The 18,294-nt window shown below is 44.0% G+C and overlaps 2 protein-coding genes across 2 annotated transcripts in view; one reads left to right on the plus strand and one right to left on the minus strand.

Annotated features, from left to right (window-relative positions):
• The window catches only part of TG (thyroglobulin), a 168,602-nt gene that overhangs the window by 46,807 nt on the left and 103,501 nt on the right, over positions 1–18,294 (minus strand). The gene's annotated exons all lie outside the window — the stretch shown is intronic.
• The window catches only part of SLA (Src like adaptor), a 29,579-nt gene that overhangs the window by 2,607 nt on the left and 8,678 nt on the right, over positions 1–18,294 (plus strand). The window contains exons 2-5 of the mRNA XM_035125925.2: positions 7,700–7,793; positions 14,074–14,173; positions 16,503–16,589; positions 18,037–18,140. Of these exons, the coding sequence (XP_034981816.2) occupies positions 7,730–7,793; positions 14,074–14,173; positions 16,503–16,589; positions 18,037–18,140 (355 nt within the window). The 5' untranslated portion in view covers positions 7,700–7,729. The remainder of the gene's footprint in view (positions 1–7,699; positions 7,794–14,073; positions 14,174–16,502; positions 16,590–18,036; positions 18,141–18,294) is intronic.

Below are 18,294 nucleotides of genomic sequence, written 5' to 3' on the forward strand. Positions count from 1 at the left end.
TTAACACCATGTTTGTAATTTCTATATTTGTTTTGTTAATTGTAAGTGTTTACTCTAACCCTGCTAGTGAGTCCATTTCTTTACAGTGTTTTTGTAGTTACAACATAAATGGTTACCAATCTTTTTTAAATTCTCTCTTGTCTTCGTCTCGAGGTCTTTCAGTTAGCTTCACCATTTCAGCATATTCCATCAATTTTTCTTGCCATTCTACTTTAGTTGGTATCTCATCCTTTTTCCACTTTTGGGCCAGCAAAAATTTCCTGTTATCCTTAAGGGTCTGCTCTATGCAATTGGAGAGGCAAGTTAAGAAACCCCCTTTCATTTCCTGGAGGGTCACTGTGAAGCACCTTCCACCTCGACCTCAGGATTGCATCCTGCCTTGTTAGTTCCTAGCAGCCTTATATCTAACCTGAAGTCCTCACGCTGTTGTTGCACAAACCCCCGTCACCCCTGACTAGGGGTGGACCTGTCAAGTTCTGTTCTCTCAGCTTCTCATTTTCCCCAATCTAAAATCCAGTTTTCCGTATTTCTGCAGCACTTTGTGGATTTTCTGTTATATTGAAAACTCTCGTGAAAATCCGCCAGCATTGTAGTGCAGATTTCTCCCAATAAACCCATTCCTGTCTGCCGTTTTACTAATGCATTCTAGCGGGCAGGTTCTCCTGATACAATGCCGCTTTGTTCTGCTATTTTCATTACTGTCAGGGAGTTGTTGCGGCTACTCTCGAGTAAAGACGCTCCAGTCTGTTGTGTCTTTCAAGGTTTTATTGTGCATGCTATTTACAGTGCAGAGATAGCAGAAAACGCCTAGTCACTCTCAGAACCCGGCAATGGCTCCCGTCGGCTTTGGGGCCAGCATAATAACCTGGGCACCCTGAAACCCTGGGCCCTGCGTTTGGGCGCACGCCTCAATTTGGGCACCAGAAAGAGTGGTGTCCCTTCTTCCCCCTTGCTGGCTGGGTTTGTGCCTGGGCTCCGACATATCCCTGAGCCGTCCCTCCTCCCCTAGATGGTCAGAGTGGTGAAAGGGCTCCGACAGAGCGTTGCCAGGGCTCTGATGCCTCGCTGAGCCTTCCCCCTTCCATTCGGCTTTCCCCTGACCCGCTGCTAGCGCTGTCGCTGGGCGAAGGGCTGGTCAGGATGATGGGGGGAGGCTCCCTGTAGGGAATCCCCCTGACAATTACAATACTTAATAGATGCATGTAGAAGGGTCATCTCCTGGCATCTTCAGGTGGCATTGAGAGAGACTCCCTTTCGGAAACCCTTTCTGAAAACGTAGACAATGCACTGAGCTAAATGTACCAACTGCCTGATTCGGTAAAGACCAGTTGCCTCCTTTCCCCCTCATTTTGTTGCTGCCTTTTGCTAGTATTTTAACAGCACAATCCTAGTCAAGTTAACTGAGAGGTAAGTCCCGATGAATTCAATGGGGCTTACTCTCGAGTAAGTCTGGTTAGGATTTCAGCTTTTTTTCTTTCAATTAAGAAAAGAATTTCATTTCACCTGGAGGGCAGGATAATAACATTCATAAATGGTGAAATAATCAATACCGTATCAGCACAAAATCCCACAGAACAAGCGAGTCCACACAAACCTTTTACCGAAAGGTATGATGAAGATTTGGAATGGAACAAAACCATAAAAAGCAACCGTATCCTTTTACTGCAGGAGACATGGGCTTGTGAGGACTTCTTTTTATCAGGGTATAAGGGCTTCTACCTGAGTGCAAAACAGAATCCGTCATCACCAGGTAGGCCGCAAGGTGGGCTGGCTACCTTTGTCTCCTTGGCCTTAAATCTCCAGGCAGAACAAATCGACATCCAATCGTCATCCATGCTAGGTGTAAAGCTACAAACAGCAGAGGAAGTGTTTGTGGTAATCAATGTTTACCTGCACCCAGTTTATAAGAAAAATCTGGTTGACCAGAGATGGAAGGAAATTCAGTCGACACTCGAAACTCTCCTCGATAAATACTCTGAAGCCACCTTCCTGGTCGCAGGAGATTTTAATGGCCGATTGTCTTACTCTGATAAATCCTTATTTACTAAATACAAGAAATACCCTCCATTATCCATCCTAACTACAGACCTTTTACCCAGGAACTTTAAAGACAGTGTTGCCACATATGCAGGCCTTAAATGCAGGCAAACCTTGTTGGCCCTTAATTTTCATCTGTTAAACGGAGCTCTTAGTTCTGATTACCCAGCTGAATTTACTTTCTGGTCAGGTTCCCGAGCCTCTACCATTGATTTTATCTGGACATCAGTAGAGTTGATTCCCAAAATCACTAACTTTAAGGTGGTAACAAGGCTGGAAAGTGATCATTTCCCCTTAGAACTTTCCCTGACCCTGGCTGGAAATCTGGACACGTATTCCTGTGTGCCTTTAACAAACAATCAGCTGCAGATGAGGCCTATTGCCTCAAAATGGACCGACAAAATGGCTCAACGGGTAAATGAATTCCTTTGGTCTGACCAACTTCAAGCGACAAGGGACTCCCTTATCCAGGCAGATGAGCCACTGCCAATATATGATAAGCTAGTAGATCTGCTAAAACCATCTATGGCTCGGGTTCCGGTAATGAATAGTAATCATTTCCCTCATAAAAAGTGGTTCGATGAGGAATGTAGACACTTTAAGAGCCATCTGTATAATGAATTCTTGGCATATAGGGCATCAAATGATCCCGTGCCTAGTAGTCACCTTATGAACCTCAAGAGAAAATATAAAGCTCTATTAAAGGATAAGAAGCTTGCGGCAGAAAGAAACAACTGGAACAACCTTCTAAAAGCTGCAGAGAATAGAAATCCCTCCTCCTTTTGGTATCAAATTTCCCAATATCTGGGCAGACCGTCGATAAGGATAGAACCCCAAATTTCAGCTGACACCTGGGAGAGCTTTTTCGCTGATTTATATGCAGCCCATGCTGCTGGCGGAGAAAGACCAGATTTGGCCCCCATGCCTGAGTGGGACCCAGTTACCTACTCTGAAGTGGAAACACTTATAGACCAATTTAAGGCGGGCAAGGCACCCGGAGATGACCTTATATCCATTGATGTTATCAAAGCTAATAAGGATTGGTGGTGCCCACTCCTAGCAGCACTTTATACTCATATAAATAAAACAGCGAAGTTCCCCCCAAGCTGGAACTCAGCACTGATTGTATTAATACATAAGAAAGGGCCGCGTACTGACCCGGCCAATTTTAGGCCAATCAGCTTGCTGAATGTTATCGGGAAGATTTACTCAAGGTTTCTGCTCAATAAATTAACGATCTGGATGGAGAGCAATAATATTATCGCAGAGGAACAAGCGGGTTTCCGCCCTGGAAGATCGACAACAGACCAAATTCTAATCCTGAACCATCTGGCCGACAAATATGCTGGCAAAGGCCTAAAAGCCCTCCATGTCGCCTTTATCGACCTTAAGCAGGCCTTTGATCTAATCCCCAGGAACCAGCTATGGACAAAACTGGCAGCGACGTCTATTGACCGCCGCCTCCTTTTGCTGATTATGAATCTGCATACAAATACCTTCCTGAGAATTAGGCTAGATGGCAAGGGGCTAGTCTCTAATCCGGTTGCCACCACTAGAGGGGTAAGACAGGGCTGCTTGCTTGCCCCTGCCCTATTTAATTTCTATATTAACTCACTAGTGGCCCATATGACCAATGCTGCTTTCCACCCGCCAAAATTAGCAGGTAGAGCCTTGAATGTCCTCCTGTATGCGGATGACGCCGCCCTTTTAGCTACCTCCCCCATTGGGTTAAGGAGGATGCTTCGAGCTCTTCATGAATACGTGACCCAACACGAGCTCCATCTTAATTATGCCAAGACCAAAATAATGGTCTTTGCTGCTCGACCAAAACCTAATTTGTGGTCAATTAATGGTATTCCCATAGAGCAGGTTAGTTGCTTCAAATACCTGGGTCAGATAGTTCGATCAAACAGGTCCTTCTTGGCACACAGAGAATATATAGCCGCAAATGCTTCTAAAGCAGCTCTGTTGATTAGATCCCTGTACTCCAAGAAACAGGCACAAACAGTGGATGTTGCCCTGCGACTCTTTAAAATGAAAGTTCTCCCACTACTTTTGGTGGGCATTGCCTTGGGTACGCGTAGGGACTTTGTAAGATTGGAATCCATCCAATCACAATTCCTCAGGGCCATTCTCAGGATCCCCCCTTCTGTTGCGGGTGCGATCATGAGATTGGAGACCGGTTGCCAAGCCTTTACGTATGTGGCCCTGAAAGCGAAATTATGGCTATGGCTCAAACTATGTTTCAGACCGATGGGTTTGGCCCCCCTGATTCTGAGGGATAATTTTAAATCTCCATGGGAAAGGGAAGTGGTAGAGGAAGTGCAAAAGTGCGGTCTGTCCTCCCTTTATATTGAGTCCATGACGTTCAGTCGCGCTAAAGCGATGATCGCTCAGAGATTGGGGGATATCGCCAGACAGGAGGACATAGCCCGCGTGAAATCTGGGATGTTTTTAGGGGAGCAGGTGTATCGGTCTGCACCAGCCCGTTACCTGGCGGATATCCACTACGTGGAATACCGCAGACTACTTACTGCGGCTAGACTGAATGTCCTTGATTCGGCGGTTTTGAGGGGAAGATTTGGAGGAGTCCCATATGGTCAGAGAATGTGCCATTGTGCCTTGGGTGAGGTAGAATCCACAGAACACATTCTACTGAGTTGTCCCTTTTATAATGATTTAAGGCAATATCTTATAGACCCGTATTTATCTCAGTTTAGTTCCCGACCAAGAGAACGGCAGGCAGCATATTTGCTAAACAAGCCCACTGGGAAAATAACCTTCTCAGTGGCTAAATTCCTTTTCCTGGCGCTCAAGTGTCGGAAACATATAATCGAATGTCTTGATGTGGGTTACCTGTAGGAGGTTTAGTAGTGCGGTCATACCCCATTTATGTATCCCGCTGATGCCCTCAGTTTTATATTTTTATGTATCCCGCTGATGTCTTCAGTTTTATATTTTTTATATTTTATGTATCCTCCTGATGCCTTCAGTTTTATATGTTTATCTTTGTATTGTGAAATGTTTTTGTTCTGACTATCGGTCGAATAAAGTATATTGATTGATTGAATGGAACAAAACAGTAGCTCGGGCTTTCAAGGTAACTGTGTGAGACCCCGACAGAGTAAGTAAAAGTCCCTACAGGCTGGTGAAAAACCGGAGCTACCACAGGCTGGAATTTGGAACAGATGAATACGCCAATTCGTATTTATTTATTTGACAAAAATTACCAGCTGATTGGTTTTTAAAACTAAGCGGTTTACGAGAAATATTAAAATTATCAATTTTAAAAAAGCAGTCAGATACAACTAATAAGGTTTTAAAATAGTTGATATTAAAAGTATATATAAAAGAGAGAGAGAGAGAGATTAAAGCACATCAACATTTATGTGTCCGGATAGATTCACCTAAGCAAAAATATTATAGGTAGGCATCGAAAAGCAAACAGCAATGGCGCCTGACAGATGTCAGTAGGCAGGAACTTTCAAAGTGTAGCTGCTGCCACACTAAAAGATCAATTTGTTACAACTGTAGAAAGAGTATTATGTGGCACATTTAGTTCTGCAGATCGAAGCAGCTGAGTGGGCTCATATGATATAATGCGATCCTGCAACTTTAGTGCCTATCAATTTCTCATTTTTCAAATCTTCTTTCACCACATTTCAGCATGAGTTTGCAATATTTTTAAGTCCTTATAAAAAAAAAGTTTGCCAGCATTTTCGTGTGTGTTTTCCCTATAAGGACTGTTTTTGTTTGCAGTTTCCCCTAATACATTTTTATTTTTGTATGTTATCTTCACTGACATATGGATTTACATGAAAAATTATTACCGGTAATGAAGAAACCACATGCTGGTTGCAGCCCAACAGAAACATGTGACCAAAAATTTTAAGAGTTATTACATCAAAATAAAAACTTGGCCCATATAAGGAATAAAATATACAGGGAAAACAGAATCTTAGATCTTAAAGGAGGCAACATGGTATTGTCTAAGTTCAGCAGCCTTCACTGCAAATATAGCTGTGTTAAACATCACATACCTGTCTGAACTGGACAACAGATATTTACCCTTTTCCATATTACTGCAAGGAACAACCAGCACTCAATATTTCTCTAATTATTTTTGCCCGTTTCATACAATTTACAGTATAACATGTAGTGTTGGGTGTCTTCTACCCAGGAAAAAGGGCTAATCTCTGGGGATTTTCTTGAATCTCCCTTCCAGAAAAATTAGACTTCATAGTCCAAAAAAAAATCCAGGGCTGTAATTGTTCTGCAGAGAAAAGGTCCTGAAATAAGTCTTTCTCTTCCCCACAGTGCAATTTTAAGGCGGGCAAAGTACTGGAAAATCTGGATGAAATCATGGTGTCCATGTACTATTCTGCAGACGGCTCTTAAGAGCTGTGCTTTAATACTGCATTGTCTAAATTGCATTTACACAGCAAAACGGGCCTCTCAGTCAAGTCCATATTTCCTCAGTAACAGTTTACTGATAGCTACAGTATCCAGGTGTTTGGGGGGGGGGTGAACGAGGCTGCTGTGCTGCACACAATTCATTTACCGAATGTCTCAGTTTTTTAAAAAATAAAAGACGACAGCCTCCAACATAACATAAATTTGGAATTACTCTGGTCACATGTGTTCCTGGTGGGAGACCCAATAAAGAGCAAATAAATCGATTCTGTATTATCACCAACTGTTTTGGCTTCAAAACGCCCCAGATTTCTACACCCTATGTCAACTGAGGAATAACCTTAGGCACAAAAAGACCTCTTAGAGCTGGCATCATAAGATCCCCACCATTCAGTCTGGTAAATTATAACACTGACTCCATAGACTTTTCAGCCTTTTAGTTTGTTAGTCTGCCAGTGACTATTTCATAGGCCATTTTGGGGGAAAACAATTCCCATGCAGACTCTCTCCCGATTTACACATTTTTGTACACATTTTCGGTCAGAGAATCACAAAATTCGTAGAAGTGTGGGCTTTGAAGGCTAGCTGTGTTTCAGTCTGCATATTGTTTTGGGGAGTGCAAATTAGGTGAGTCTGTATTAAAATCTGAACCAAGCCTCTGTCCCTTGCTGAAACTGTTATGGAACTAAGCTGTGTCTTATAAAAACCAGTGCTGTTTTAATTCTTGAGGGTATGTGGATACATTTCAGGGAATGGTTTCCATCCCTCTGTGGTTCAGCAGAGAGCAAACTGAGGCTGGCGGGGGGGGGGGGACCCTGGAGAAAAGAGACTGATTTGAGGAGTCAGAGTATGTATTTTGTATGCTTGAGTTTGCGTGGACTAAGTATATTGACGTCTTATTGTCCCCGGTGCCCCCAAACACACACACTTTTCATGCTTTGACTGCAACTTCCTATTATGCAAATGCAACATCGGTGGAAAGTACTGTTTTATACATCAGATCTTGGCAACGTTTCTGGTTGTGGTTTTCGGCCACTGTTGTGACAACTTCAGGGAAGTTGTGAGAACTTAAGCGAATGCATGCGTTTCCCAGACACATGCAGAACGTCAAATAATTAAGGAGGAGAATCAATGCAAAGTATGTGTCTGCCTTCTTCTTCTTCTTCTTCTTCTTCTGACAAGCTACTAAATGTCAGTAAGCAAAGCAGGTGCTAACCTCAAGTTTCTGTATCTGTCTTTGCTACTGTAGCTCTGAAGCTCACGTTTTGAAGGAAGAACAATGGGGAACACTATAAGAACAACCAAAAGAACGCCTGAGATAAATATCACACCCTGGCAATCTGGTAAGTGTGCTTAAATTAAATTAAATTACAATTTTGGAGGAGACATTGTATCAGCATATGGTGGCCTCAGGCAATTGTCAGAATCCCAAACCTCTAACAGGTCCCACTACTGACTCTGACCTGCGACCCTCCTCAAGTGGGACTCCAGTCAATTGGGCAGCTGAGTTGGGGAGCTGCCATTTTAACTTCCCACAAGGCCCACACAGTTGCGGGGTTGCATTTTAATTCCCCTCCATATCACAGAGCGACACTATGACATGATGAGGAATTAAAATCACAGTTCCATCAGAGTTTGGTCAAAACAGGTGGGGTCTTGTGGATTTCATTAAGGGCTCACTTACCTACCCCCTCCCAAATACACTTGAGCATTGCCCCAACCCTAAATCTTAGCTATTGGGTGCTTCACACCTTTAATGCATCACTTGCAGGCTATAGTTTGCATCTCCCCTGTGCTTTTTAACATCTACATGCAGCCGCTGGGAGAGATCATCAGGGGGTTTGGGCTGGGTGTTCATCAGTATGCGGATGATACCCAGCTCTACCTCTCTTTCAAATCAGAACCAGTGAAGGCAGTGAAGGTCCTGTGTGAGCGCCTGGAGGCGGTTGGAGGATGGATGGCGGCTAACAGATTGAGGTTGAATCCTGACAAGACAGAAGTACTGTTTGTGGGGGACAGGAGGCGGGCAGGTGTGGGGGACTCCCTTGTCCTGAATGGGGTAACTGTGCCCCTGAAGGACCAGGTGCGCAGCCTGGGAGTCATTTTGGACTCACAGCTGTCCATGGAGGCGCAGGTTAATTCTGTGTCCAGGGCAGCTGTCTACCAGCTCCATCTGGTACGCAGGCTGAGACCCTACCTGCCCGCGGACTGTCTCGCCAGAGTTTGAAGGTGGCCCTGGAAACTACAATTAATCCAGAATGCGGCAGCTAGACTGGTGACTGGGAGCGGCCGCCGAGACCACATAACACTGGTCTTGAAAGACCAACATTGGCTGCCAGTATGTTTCCGAGCACAATTCAAAGTGTTGGTGCTGACCTTTAAAGCCCTAAACGGCCTTGGTCCAGTATACCTGAAGGAGTGTCTCCACCCCCATCGTTCTGCCCGGACACTGAGGTCCAGTGCCGAGGGCCTTCTGGCGGTTCCCTCATTGCGAGAAGCCAAGTTGTGGGGAACCGGGCAGAGGCCTTCTCAGTGGTGGCGCCCACCCTGTGGAATGCCCTCCCATCAGATGTCAAAGAGAAAAACAGCTACCAGATTTTTAGAAGACATCTGAAGGCAGCCCTGTTTAGGGAGGCTTTTAATTTAGGGAGGCTTTTCGATTATTGTGTTTTATTTTTCTGTTGGAAGCCGCCCAGAGTGGCTGGGGAAACCCAGCCAGATGGGTGGGGTATGAATAATAAAATTATTATTATTATTATTATTATTATTATTATTATTATTATTATTATTATTATTTTCTCGCAGTGGGGGACCTTGGGGTCTCAAATTTCAGCGGCACCCTGGGCGACGCCAAATTCACCCCCACCCCACCCCTCTCACCTTCCGTTCTATTTCATAGTTCTGGCACCCCTGAGGCTCTGTACCCAGCACGGCCAAAACTGGTTGCGTTCCCCTAATCTGCCTCTGCATCTCATACCAAAGTCAAGGAGTGCATTTCGAACTGCTAAGTGCGAAAAAAGGTTTTATAATACTTTTTTTTTAAGCACACCTTTACGCAAAAGAACAAAGATCTTCTTTACTTTCAAATCGTAAGGTCAAGCCCAGCCTGTGGCTTGGTTGTTCCCAAAGTTTTAAGAAATACCAAAAAGAAAAGAAAAAACCTTTAGAGAAACACAGGATAAGAAATAAGCAACAATGAGGACTAAGTTCCACGTAATGCTAAATATTGGGATGAGGGAGGAGAGAACTTGGGTGGGGAGTGGAATGGAATATCCTGGCTGCTTGACTAGAAATCTGAACAGGGCCATTCAACATAGCAATGTTTACTTGCAGATCCCACTTGCTTTCCATTAGTTTTCAGAGTTTTAGCACCCATTTTGCAGTCTCTCAGGAAAGGGTTAGAATCGAGGTTTGGGTGTGTGGAAGGGGGATGTGCTCTGCACGACCCAATGAAAGCTTTTGCCATTAATAAATTCTGCCCTCCTGCTCATCAGGGGGCACCTTGCGCCAACACACACACACACACAGCCAGGGTCTCCACTCCTTAGCTCCCAGGCTCCACTCCTGGGACATGGCAATACCTACCTATGTTGCTTTTCAAACATAAGACCCGTCCGACCTCTGACTATTTAAAACGCATTTAAGTTGCCTGTTGCCTTTCCATGCCCTCTCTGCACCAGAGCCCTGCAGAGTCCAAGCTAGCTGTAGGTGTCAAAGCCAAGCAATAACTTCTATTTCCCAGAAACTATGGCGATTTTAAACCACAAAACAAGGAATTGTGTTATGCCGGGACCTGTGGATGCTTGCAATTAATGGGGAAGGGCAGCTGACTTTGTCGCATGGCCTGGACTCAAGTTGGCATCAAGGGGGCAATGTAAGAAAATCCAGCCTGCAGGACCGGATGAAAAGTTGATTTATTGCAGTACCGTTTGCCCACTCACCTTCCCAAACACACATGGTGGCCGAGCCAGATGGTTCTGGGAAGCCCCTGTAGGCAGGATAAAGCCATTGCAGGGCCACACTCAAGAAGATGGCTTAGCCATATGGAACAAAGAACAGGAGGCATGGGGGCAAGTAGAGATGTTTGCACTAGACTCCAACATGCATGTGGTAGGAATTGACCCTGGGCACACAAAACTCACCATGCATTAAACAAGGCCAGCAACTATGCAAGAATATCCTGCTCATGAGTGCCACCAGCTACAAAATCTGGTGCAATGGGTGCTTACAAAACCCTGACAGGCTCTTGGGTCATCTAAACTTGAGATGTCAGGGAGGGCAAGTTCCCAGTGTTTGCTTATTTGTCCCATGTCTGGTATGGAATTCGCTCCAGCAAATACATTTGGTATCTACTGCCACTGTTGCTCTTAGTCCAGAAACAATTCATCACTTCCTCGTTCCCATTTGCACTGTGCCTCCTTTGCACTGAAATGAACGGGGTGGAATAGCATAATGGCAGTTTAATTTATGTGGTTATGTAAATTATATAAGTTACGTGATGTCATTACAGCAAATAGTGAGATGAGCAATGTTGTTTTTAGAGGGAGGTGAACTGCAGGAGAATTGAAACATTGCTGCATGCGGCAAATACAGGGTGGAATGGAAAATGATGCCTTCTTCCATTCTGAAGTGTGCTGTTGAGCTACTGAACTTGCCCAATATATTCACCTTCATCCGGTTCTTTAGCCCCCCCCCCCAAAGAGTCTTCCAGAGCAGTTTACAGGTCACTGCAAACAGCATAGTTTTTGTCCTCAGGTTTGCAGACTAGAAACACACGGCACAAAAGGAAAAAGTATTGGGAGGGAGAAGAAAAAACAAAAATGGTACGGCACCAAGGATGGACTGCAAGCCGCCTCCTGCATACAAAACACTATGTTATGGTCTCTCCTTACAATCTCACTTCCTGATAAATTTACGCATGAGCAAACGGGACATGTAAATGTTATCTTGTGCCCTTATGACCAAGGTGTCCTTGTTTTCTCTGCCGATAGCAGCTGTGCTGCTGGCAGAGGAACTAGCCAAGTCAAGAGGTACCCAACCCAACTGCTAACTGAACAGGAAGGTGACCTTGATTTTTCTGACTTCCTGTGGTTTTGCATTTCCGCCCTGTGCTATTTTTAAGCCTCAAACTATTTTTAGACTATTGGCAAGATAAAGATGTACTGCTTGTTTGACATAAGAAAATGAATGTGCCATCGTTTGATTAGATTGTAGCAGCCCGGGATAAATTTTCAACTAGAGGCAGGAGATAGCAGCTATCGTGGCAAATGCAGGCCTAGTCTTAGTAGCGAACAGGGCTGAATATGTATACCTGAGATGTGTTGACAGCTAGGCTTCGGGAGATGGCATTCAGGTGCCACATAAGTGATGGAAACTAAACAGGGTTTTGAGAGGATTTTATGCAGCTCTCAGGTAGGGGTAATGTGAGCCTACAATGGTTCTCAAAAAAAAAAAATTATCTGTGTCACACTTTCAGAATAAAAATTTGCTTCCACCACACTGAATTTTTCATTAATAGAAAAAGAAAAAGAAAAAATTCCTAGCAGTGCTTGATTTATAACACACAAGACAACGATTTATGCCCAAAGATGGGAGGAAGAAACAGTTCCGTTGAAGGAAGATTGGCAATTAAAATTAATGGGATATGCAGAAATTGTGAAACTCACCAGAAGAACAAGAACTCAAGAAGGGAGACTTTTTAAAATAGAATGGGGAAAATTCATTGACTCTTTGAAGACACTGTATACAAATTAAAACATTTGCGGGACTGATATGAACATGTGCAGTAAGAGACAATTAAGGGGAAGACAAGGGAAAATTTGTAAATACAGTCTAGATACGAATGCTGTGGGTTTGCGTACAACACGGGTTATGAATGCACCGAACCCGGAAGTAACGGAATGGGTTACTTCCAGGTTCAGTGGTTCGTGCATGCGCAGAAGCATCAAATGACGTCATGCGCATGCACAGAAGTGCCGAATCGCAACCCGCGCAGACGCGGGTTGTGTAGTGCTCATGTTGCGAACGGGGCTCCTGAACAGATCCCGTTCGCAACCAGAGGTACCACTGTATGTATGAATTGGATATACAGTAATAAAAAGATATGAAACAAATAACTGCAGAAAGGAGGAGAGGGAAGTCGAGGGGAAGGTACGGTAAATTAGATTTGTAAAGATTCGGTTTTTCTTGTTAAAATTTTTGCAAAAGCTGGAAATGAAACACTATATATATAACACATAGAACACAACTACTTTATAATATGGCCATGAGACACCCAGAAAACAGCTACATATTCCATAATAATAATAATAATATTTACAATATATTTTACTAGACTGTACTACACTGAAATGTTTACATTTTTCTTTGATTGTGCTTAAATTTTCCCATCCTCTCCTGCCAGACCCTTTGAAAACCAGTTGGGAAGAGAGGGTTAGTGGGCAGTCTGAATAGCATTTAAGGGGTGCAGTTAATTCATTAAGATCACATCGCCAATGTGAAATCACATGGCTTTCCCCAGAGAATCCTGGGAATTGTACTTTCTTAAGGGTGCTGGGAATTGGAGCTCTGTGAGGAGCAAACTACAGTTCTCGGGACCCTTTGAGGGGACTCCATGTGCGTGAGACAACACGGCCATGGGAGTTCTGTTTTTTAAGTGCTAGGGCTCAAGTTAGGGACATGTGAGGTAAGTATAAATGCAAGAGAAACTTGGGCATGAGCAGAGTGCATTTATCTCCCCACTGAGTCACCAGAGGGACTGAGTCCCACCGACAACAGATATTAAAGGAAGAGCTTCCCGTTCAAAAGATGACATTTCCAGAGAGGCGTCAACATCTCTCACCAGACTTAAGTACTGGATTTGAATCTATCAGAAATGAAGTACAGTGGTACCTCGGTTTAAGAGCAGTCCTGTTTACGAACGATTTGGTTTATAAACTCCGAAAAAACCAGAAGTAGTCTGCAAACTTTACCTCAATCTAAGAACGGAAGCCGAATGGTGGATGGGCACCGGCGGTGGGAGGCGACATTAGGGAAAGCGCACACCTCGGTTTAAGAATAGTTTCGGTTTAAGAACGGACTTCTGGAACGGATTAAGTTCGTAAACCAAGGTACCACTGTACTAGGATTCACTTTGGCCCACATCTTCTGAAACATATTATTCTGGGATAATAATAATTTATTATTTATACCCTGCCCATCTGGTAGGGTTTCCCCGGCCACTCTGGGTGGCTCCCAACAGAGTATTAATCATAATGATAATAAAGCGATAAAACATCAAACAACAAAAACTTCCAAAACAGGGCTGCCATCAGCTATCTTCTACAAGCCAGATAGTCGTTTATTTCCTTGACATCTGATGGGAGGGCATTCCACAGGGCGGGTGCCACCACTAAGAAGGCCCTCTGCCTGGTTCCCTGTAACCTCGCTTCTTACAGTGAGGGAACCTCCAGAAGGCCCCCAGCGCTGGACCTCAGTGTCCAGGCTGAACGATGGGGGTGGAGACGCTCCTTCAGGTATACTGGGTCAAGGCCTTGGATTCACCAAGGTTATGACTGGATTTTGCTGAATATATTGATCAGTCCTCAACTGACTTCATATTTTCCATCCTTCACTCTTCTTCAGGCAATAGAAGTGATTTTCTTGCTGTCCTTGACAACTACCCTGCTCCAGATATAAGCCAACCTATATTTCACGTCGGAGAAAAATTGCGTGTGATATCAGAGTGAGTACCTTCCTATTTTATTTTATTTATTTATTTTTAAAAAGAACCCCTTGCATTAAATTGAAGGACAACTGAGAAATTCGCGTTATTCAATGCTGTGCTGCCGAGAAATGTGATTTGGGTAGGCGTCCCCATCCGTTCCGTGCCACAAAAATTGGCAGCGGCAACAAAATTAGTTTGCAGCATCAATGGTCAGGGGGCATGTGTGGGGCTGCAGAGGAGACTCAAAGGGTTCCCATGGGCTACTGGAAACAAAACATACAACTCTCAAGGTTCTAATCCATTTGAGTTGGGGGAAGAAAAGGGTTTCCGAACCCTGCCAGCGGCAACTGATTTAAGTAGTTTCCAACAAATTCCCCCTCCTCTCTATCTCCGCATGTGAAACTGAGGGGGTGAAGTCACTTTTCCTACGTGTAAGAAACAACCGAAAGTCTGTGTTTTGTAAATAACTGGGCAACAAGGAAAGCTCCACTGTTAAGGGGTTAGGGCTCTGAGGTGTTTTGCATGACTCAGGTGATTCAAAGGGCATTGCTCATAACGGGCATTTGCTTTTCTTTAAAGAAATTTTTAAAAAATTGGGTGGATTTTGCTCAGATTTACCTGTTGTGTACCAATCACGCGTTGGAGACCGTAGCCCACAAGTGTGAAAGTGAGCACTTAGTGGAACTTTCCTTTTCCTGCTTTGATTCTGCTGAGGCACACAAAAAAGCTAAGGGAACTTGCTTGTTGTTGTTTAGTCGTTTAGTCGTGTCCGACTCTTCGTGACCCCATGGACCAGAGCACGCCAGGCACTCCTGTCTTGCACTGCCTCCCGCAGTTTGGTCAGACTCATGTTGGTAGCTTCGAGAACACTGTCCAACCATCTCGTCCTCTGTCGTCCCCTTCTCCTTGTGCCCTCAATCTTTCCCAACATCAGGGTCTTTTCCAGGGAGTCTTCTCTTCTCATGATGTGGCCAAAGTATTGGAGCCTCAGCTTCACGATCTGTCCTTCCAGTGAGCACTCAGGGCTGATTTCCTTCAGAATTGATAGCTTTGATCTTCTTGCAGTCCATGGGACTCTCAAGAGTCTCCTCCAGAACCACAATTCAAAAGCATCAATTCTTCGGCGATCAGCCTTCTTTATGGTCAAGCTCTCACTTGCAGCCCGGGCCAAAAGCTGTAACTCAGATGAGAGAACGAGCCATGGGGCTTGCTGCCAACTTCTGTACCGAGAGCTACAGAAAATCAGTGGTACGGGGGCTTGGAAAGTTTCTGCAAAGATCCTAGCTTTGCAGTCAAATATACAGGACGGTATCAGGCTGCCATACTCGGGGCAGACTCACCGAAAACAATGGACTTGAATGAGCTACGACTTGCTTGAGTTTGTCGATTTCGTTGGCGCTACTTAGTATGGATATTTAGTTAAATATCACCCAGAGCATTCAGGCCCTGCTAAAGTTAGCATGTGAGCAATCACAGTGGCTTCATATTAACCTTAACATTTAAGCAACCCAAGGACGGTGTATTCTTCAATCTACTTCCCATACATCCGGGTTTTCCTGTACATATTGCCGATTCAGCAAAAATCCGCCATTTTTCATTCCGATTCCCAGATGCCCTATTTTATCCCTAGATAGCCGTGTGTGTGTGTGTGTGTGTGTGTGTGTGTGTGTGTGTGTGTGTGTGTGTGTCATTATTTGGAAACACTTATTAATATGCTAACAATGCCATCACCTTTACTTTATTCTTTTTATTTCTACAATGTAAGGTGAGTGCATCCTATTGAATGGTCAGCCATTCCCAAATATTTTTTAAATGGATGTGAAATTAAGATTTTTGCCCTGGCATGCATCTCTTGTTTACACTGGTGTGTGGCCTGGGAAGACTTTTGAGGGCCACAGAGAGAGGCTTGGAGGGCCACATTAGGTTGCTGGACTTGAGATTCCACATGCTTGACCTAAAGTAGCACAGAGAAACGATTTTCCTCTTCTAACGGGCATGTGGGCATTCCAGACAGATGACAGAGTTGTAAATTGCAAATCTCCAGCAGAGACAACAGCGAAATGAGCAGCTGACGTACGATTGGGGGGGGGGAGAGATGTTACCTCATCTGAAAACAGGAAGTCTCATTAACTTTACTGGGTTTCTTTTTTTATACAACGGGTGGAAAGAGGAAGTCTAGTAGTTTCACTGATGATCACCTTTATCCCTCATATGTCTGCCGGAGTTCACAACCCACAGGGATATATTTTAGACCATTTTCCCCACTCGCCTTGTTTTACTACAATGACAGTAAATTTCAATATGAATTTCATCTCTCTCTCTCTCTCTCTCTCTCTCTCTCTCTCAGTGAAGGAGGCTGGTGGAGAGCCCGTTCCCTCACTACAGGTCAAGAAAACTACATCCCAGAAAATTGTGTAGCAAAAGTTTACCACGGGTGAGGAAACTCCCTGTATTTTGTGCATCTTATATATGTGCCAGGTAGCAGTGTCGGACTAGGACCTGGGGGACTAGGACCATGAAGCTCACTATATGACCTTGGGCCTATAGTCCTAACCTGCCTTACAAGGTGGTTGTGAGGATAAAATGGGGAGGAGAACTATGTAAGCCAACCTGGGCTCCTTGGAGGAAAAGTGGGATACAAATATAATTGATAATAGTCATAATCTGTATAAAAAAAGCTAGACAAAGAAACAGAAACAGTAGAGGACTGACAGACAGATAGATGATAGATAGATAGATAGATAGATAGATAGATAGATAGATAGGGACCTGAATAAGGTGTCAGGATATATAGTAATTTGGCTTGTGAGCCTCTGTGCTTCTTTGTTCACTATAAAGTGAACCTCTGTGCTTCTTTGTTCACTATAATGACATTCCCATCTTTTGACCAAAGTGGATGGAATTTACAGGCAGAGGAACCCAAACTTTTTGTGTGGAAAGCAAAAGGGGTTCACTTTCTTCCATCATCCCATATAAGCAGCGGAGAGAGTGTGGGTTGTCTCTTGCTCAGGGGAGCGGCCCTTTTTTTGCTCTTTCCTACCTTAAAATAAATAAGAGGTGGCTGAGCGGTATAAATTTTTACATGCACATTAAAAAAAACTTTGCTTGCAACGCAACACTGCCTAGAACACTGCTAGGGGAGTTCTGAAGAGATGGGGTGAGGGTGATAAAGAAGAGCTGTGTAGGAGTTTTTAAAAAATTAAGAGAAGCTTTTAACTGAAGCAAAACTCCCCACCGCTGTGCTTTAACAACAACAAAACATCCCAGGGTTTCCCGGTGCTTTGCAGGCAACATTTTGGACACCCTCAACCTCTTGCAAAGCCCATGGACCTAGAGATAGATGATAAGGTAGATAGAAAAACATGCTGCTTTCTGTACAGAAAAAAGAGGGGCAGAGCACTCTATGGGGGGCCCTGATTCAACTTGGGTGGGGGAATATTGACATCACACTTCAGCTCAGGAGGATGGCTAGCCCCACATCCCTCCAATCTGCTTCACTGTGATTTTGGCTTGTGTACTGTTTCAGAAAGTGTGAATTTGATAGATTTGACTTAAAATGTGTACTGAATTGAATTTCCCCTCCATCCCTAATGATAGGCGTTGGAGTCTAGCAACTTCTAGAGAGCCACAGTTCACCGTCCCTGGTATAAGTCTCTCCTACACATGCACAAAGCACCATATTTTGGGCATCTTTCTTGCCATTCATAAGTAGCAATTTTCCAGCTACTGGGGGATGTCTACATTCGCAGTGATTTTTTAAAAAAATAAGTAGCAGTACCAAAAATACATTATATGGTACTCCCCTAGTTAACTCTGCATTTCTGTGGACAAGATCACTTTGCCTTCTCACCCATATAACCCCAGCCTCCCTTCTCCTACAGTTGGCTATTTGAAGGTCTGGGAAGAGAAAAAGCTGAAGAACTGCTGCTGCTTCCCAATACCAGAATTGGCTCCTTCATGATTAGAAAGAGCGAAACAACAAAAGGTGAGAAAAATGAGATTTTGCTTTCAACTTTTGCCACTTCTCTGTCTGATACTTCCTCTTAAGAGCAGTTTAAACCAGACTTCGCAAACTTGGTGTCATCCAGATGTTTTGGACTATGACTGCGTACACACTACACCTTTAAAGCACGTTCAAA

This window comes from Zootoca vivipara, chromosome 8 (assembly GCF_963506605.1).
Source record: "Zootoca vivipara chromosome 8, rZooViv1.1, whole genome shotgun sequence".
In the NCBI taxonomy this organism is placed as follows: domain Eukaryota; kingdom Metazoa; phylum Chordata; class Lepidosauria; order Squamata; family Lacertidae; genus Zootoca; species Zootoca vivipara.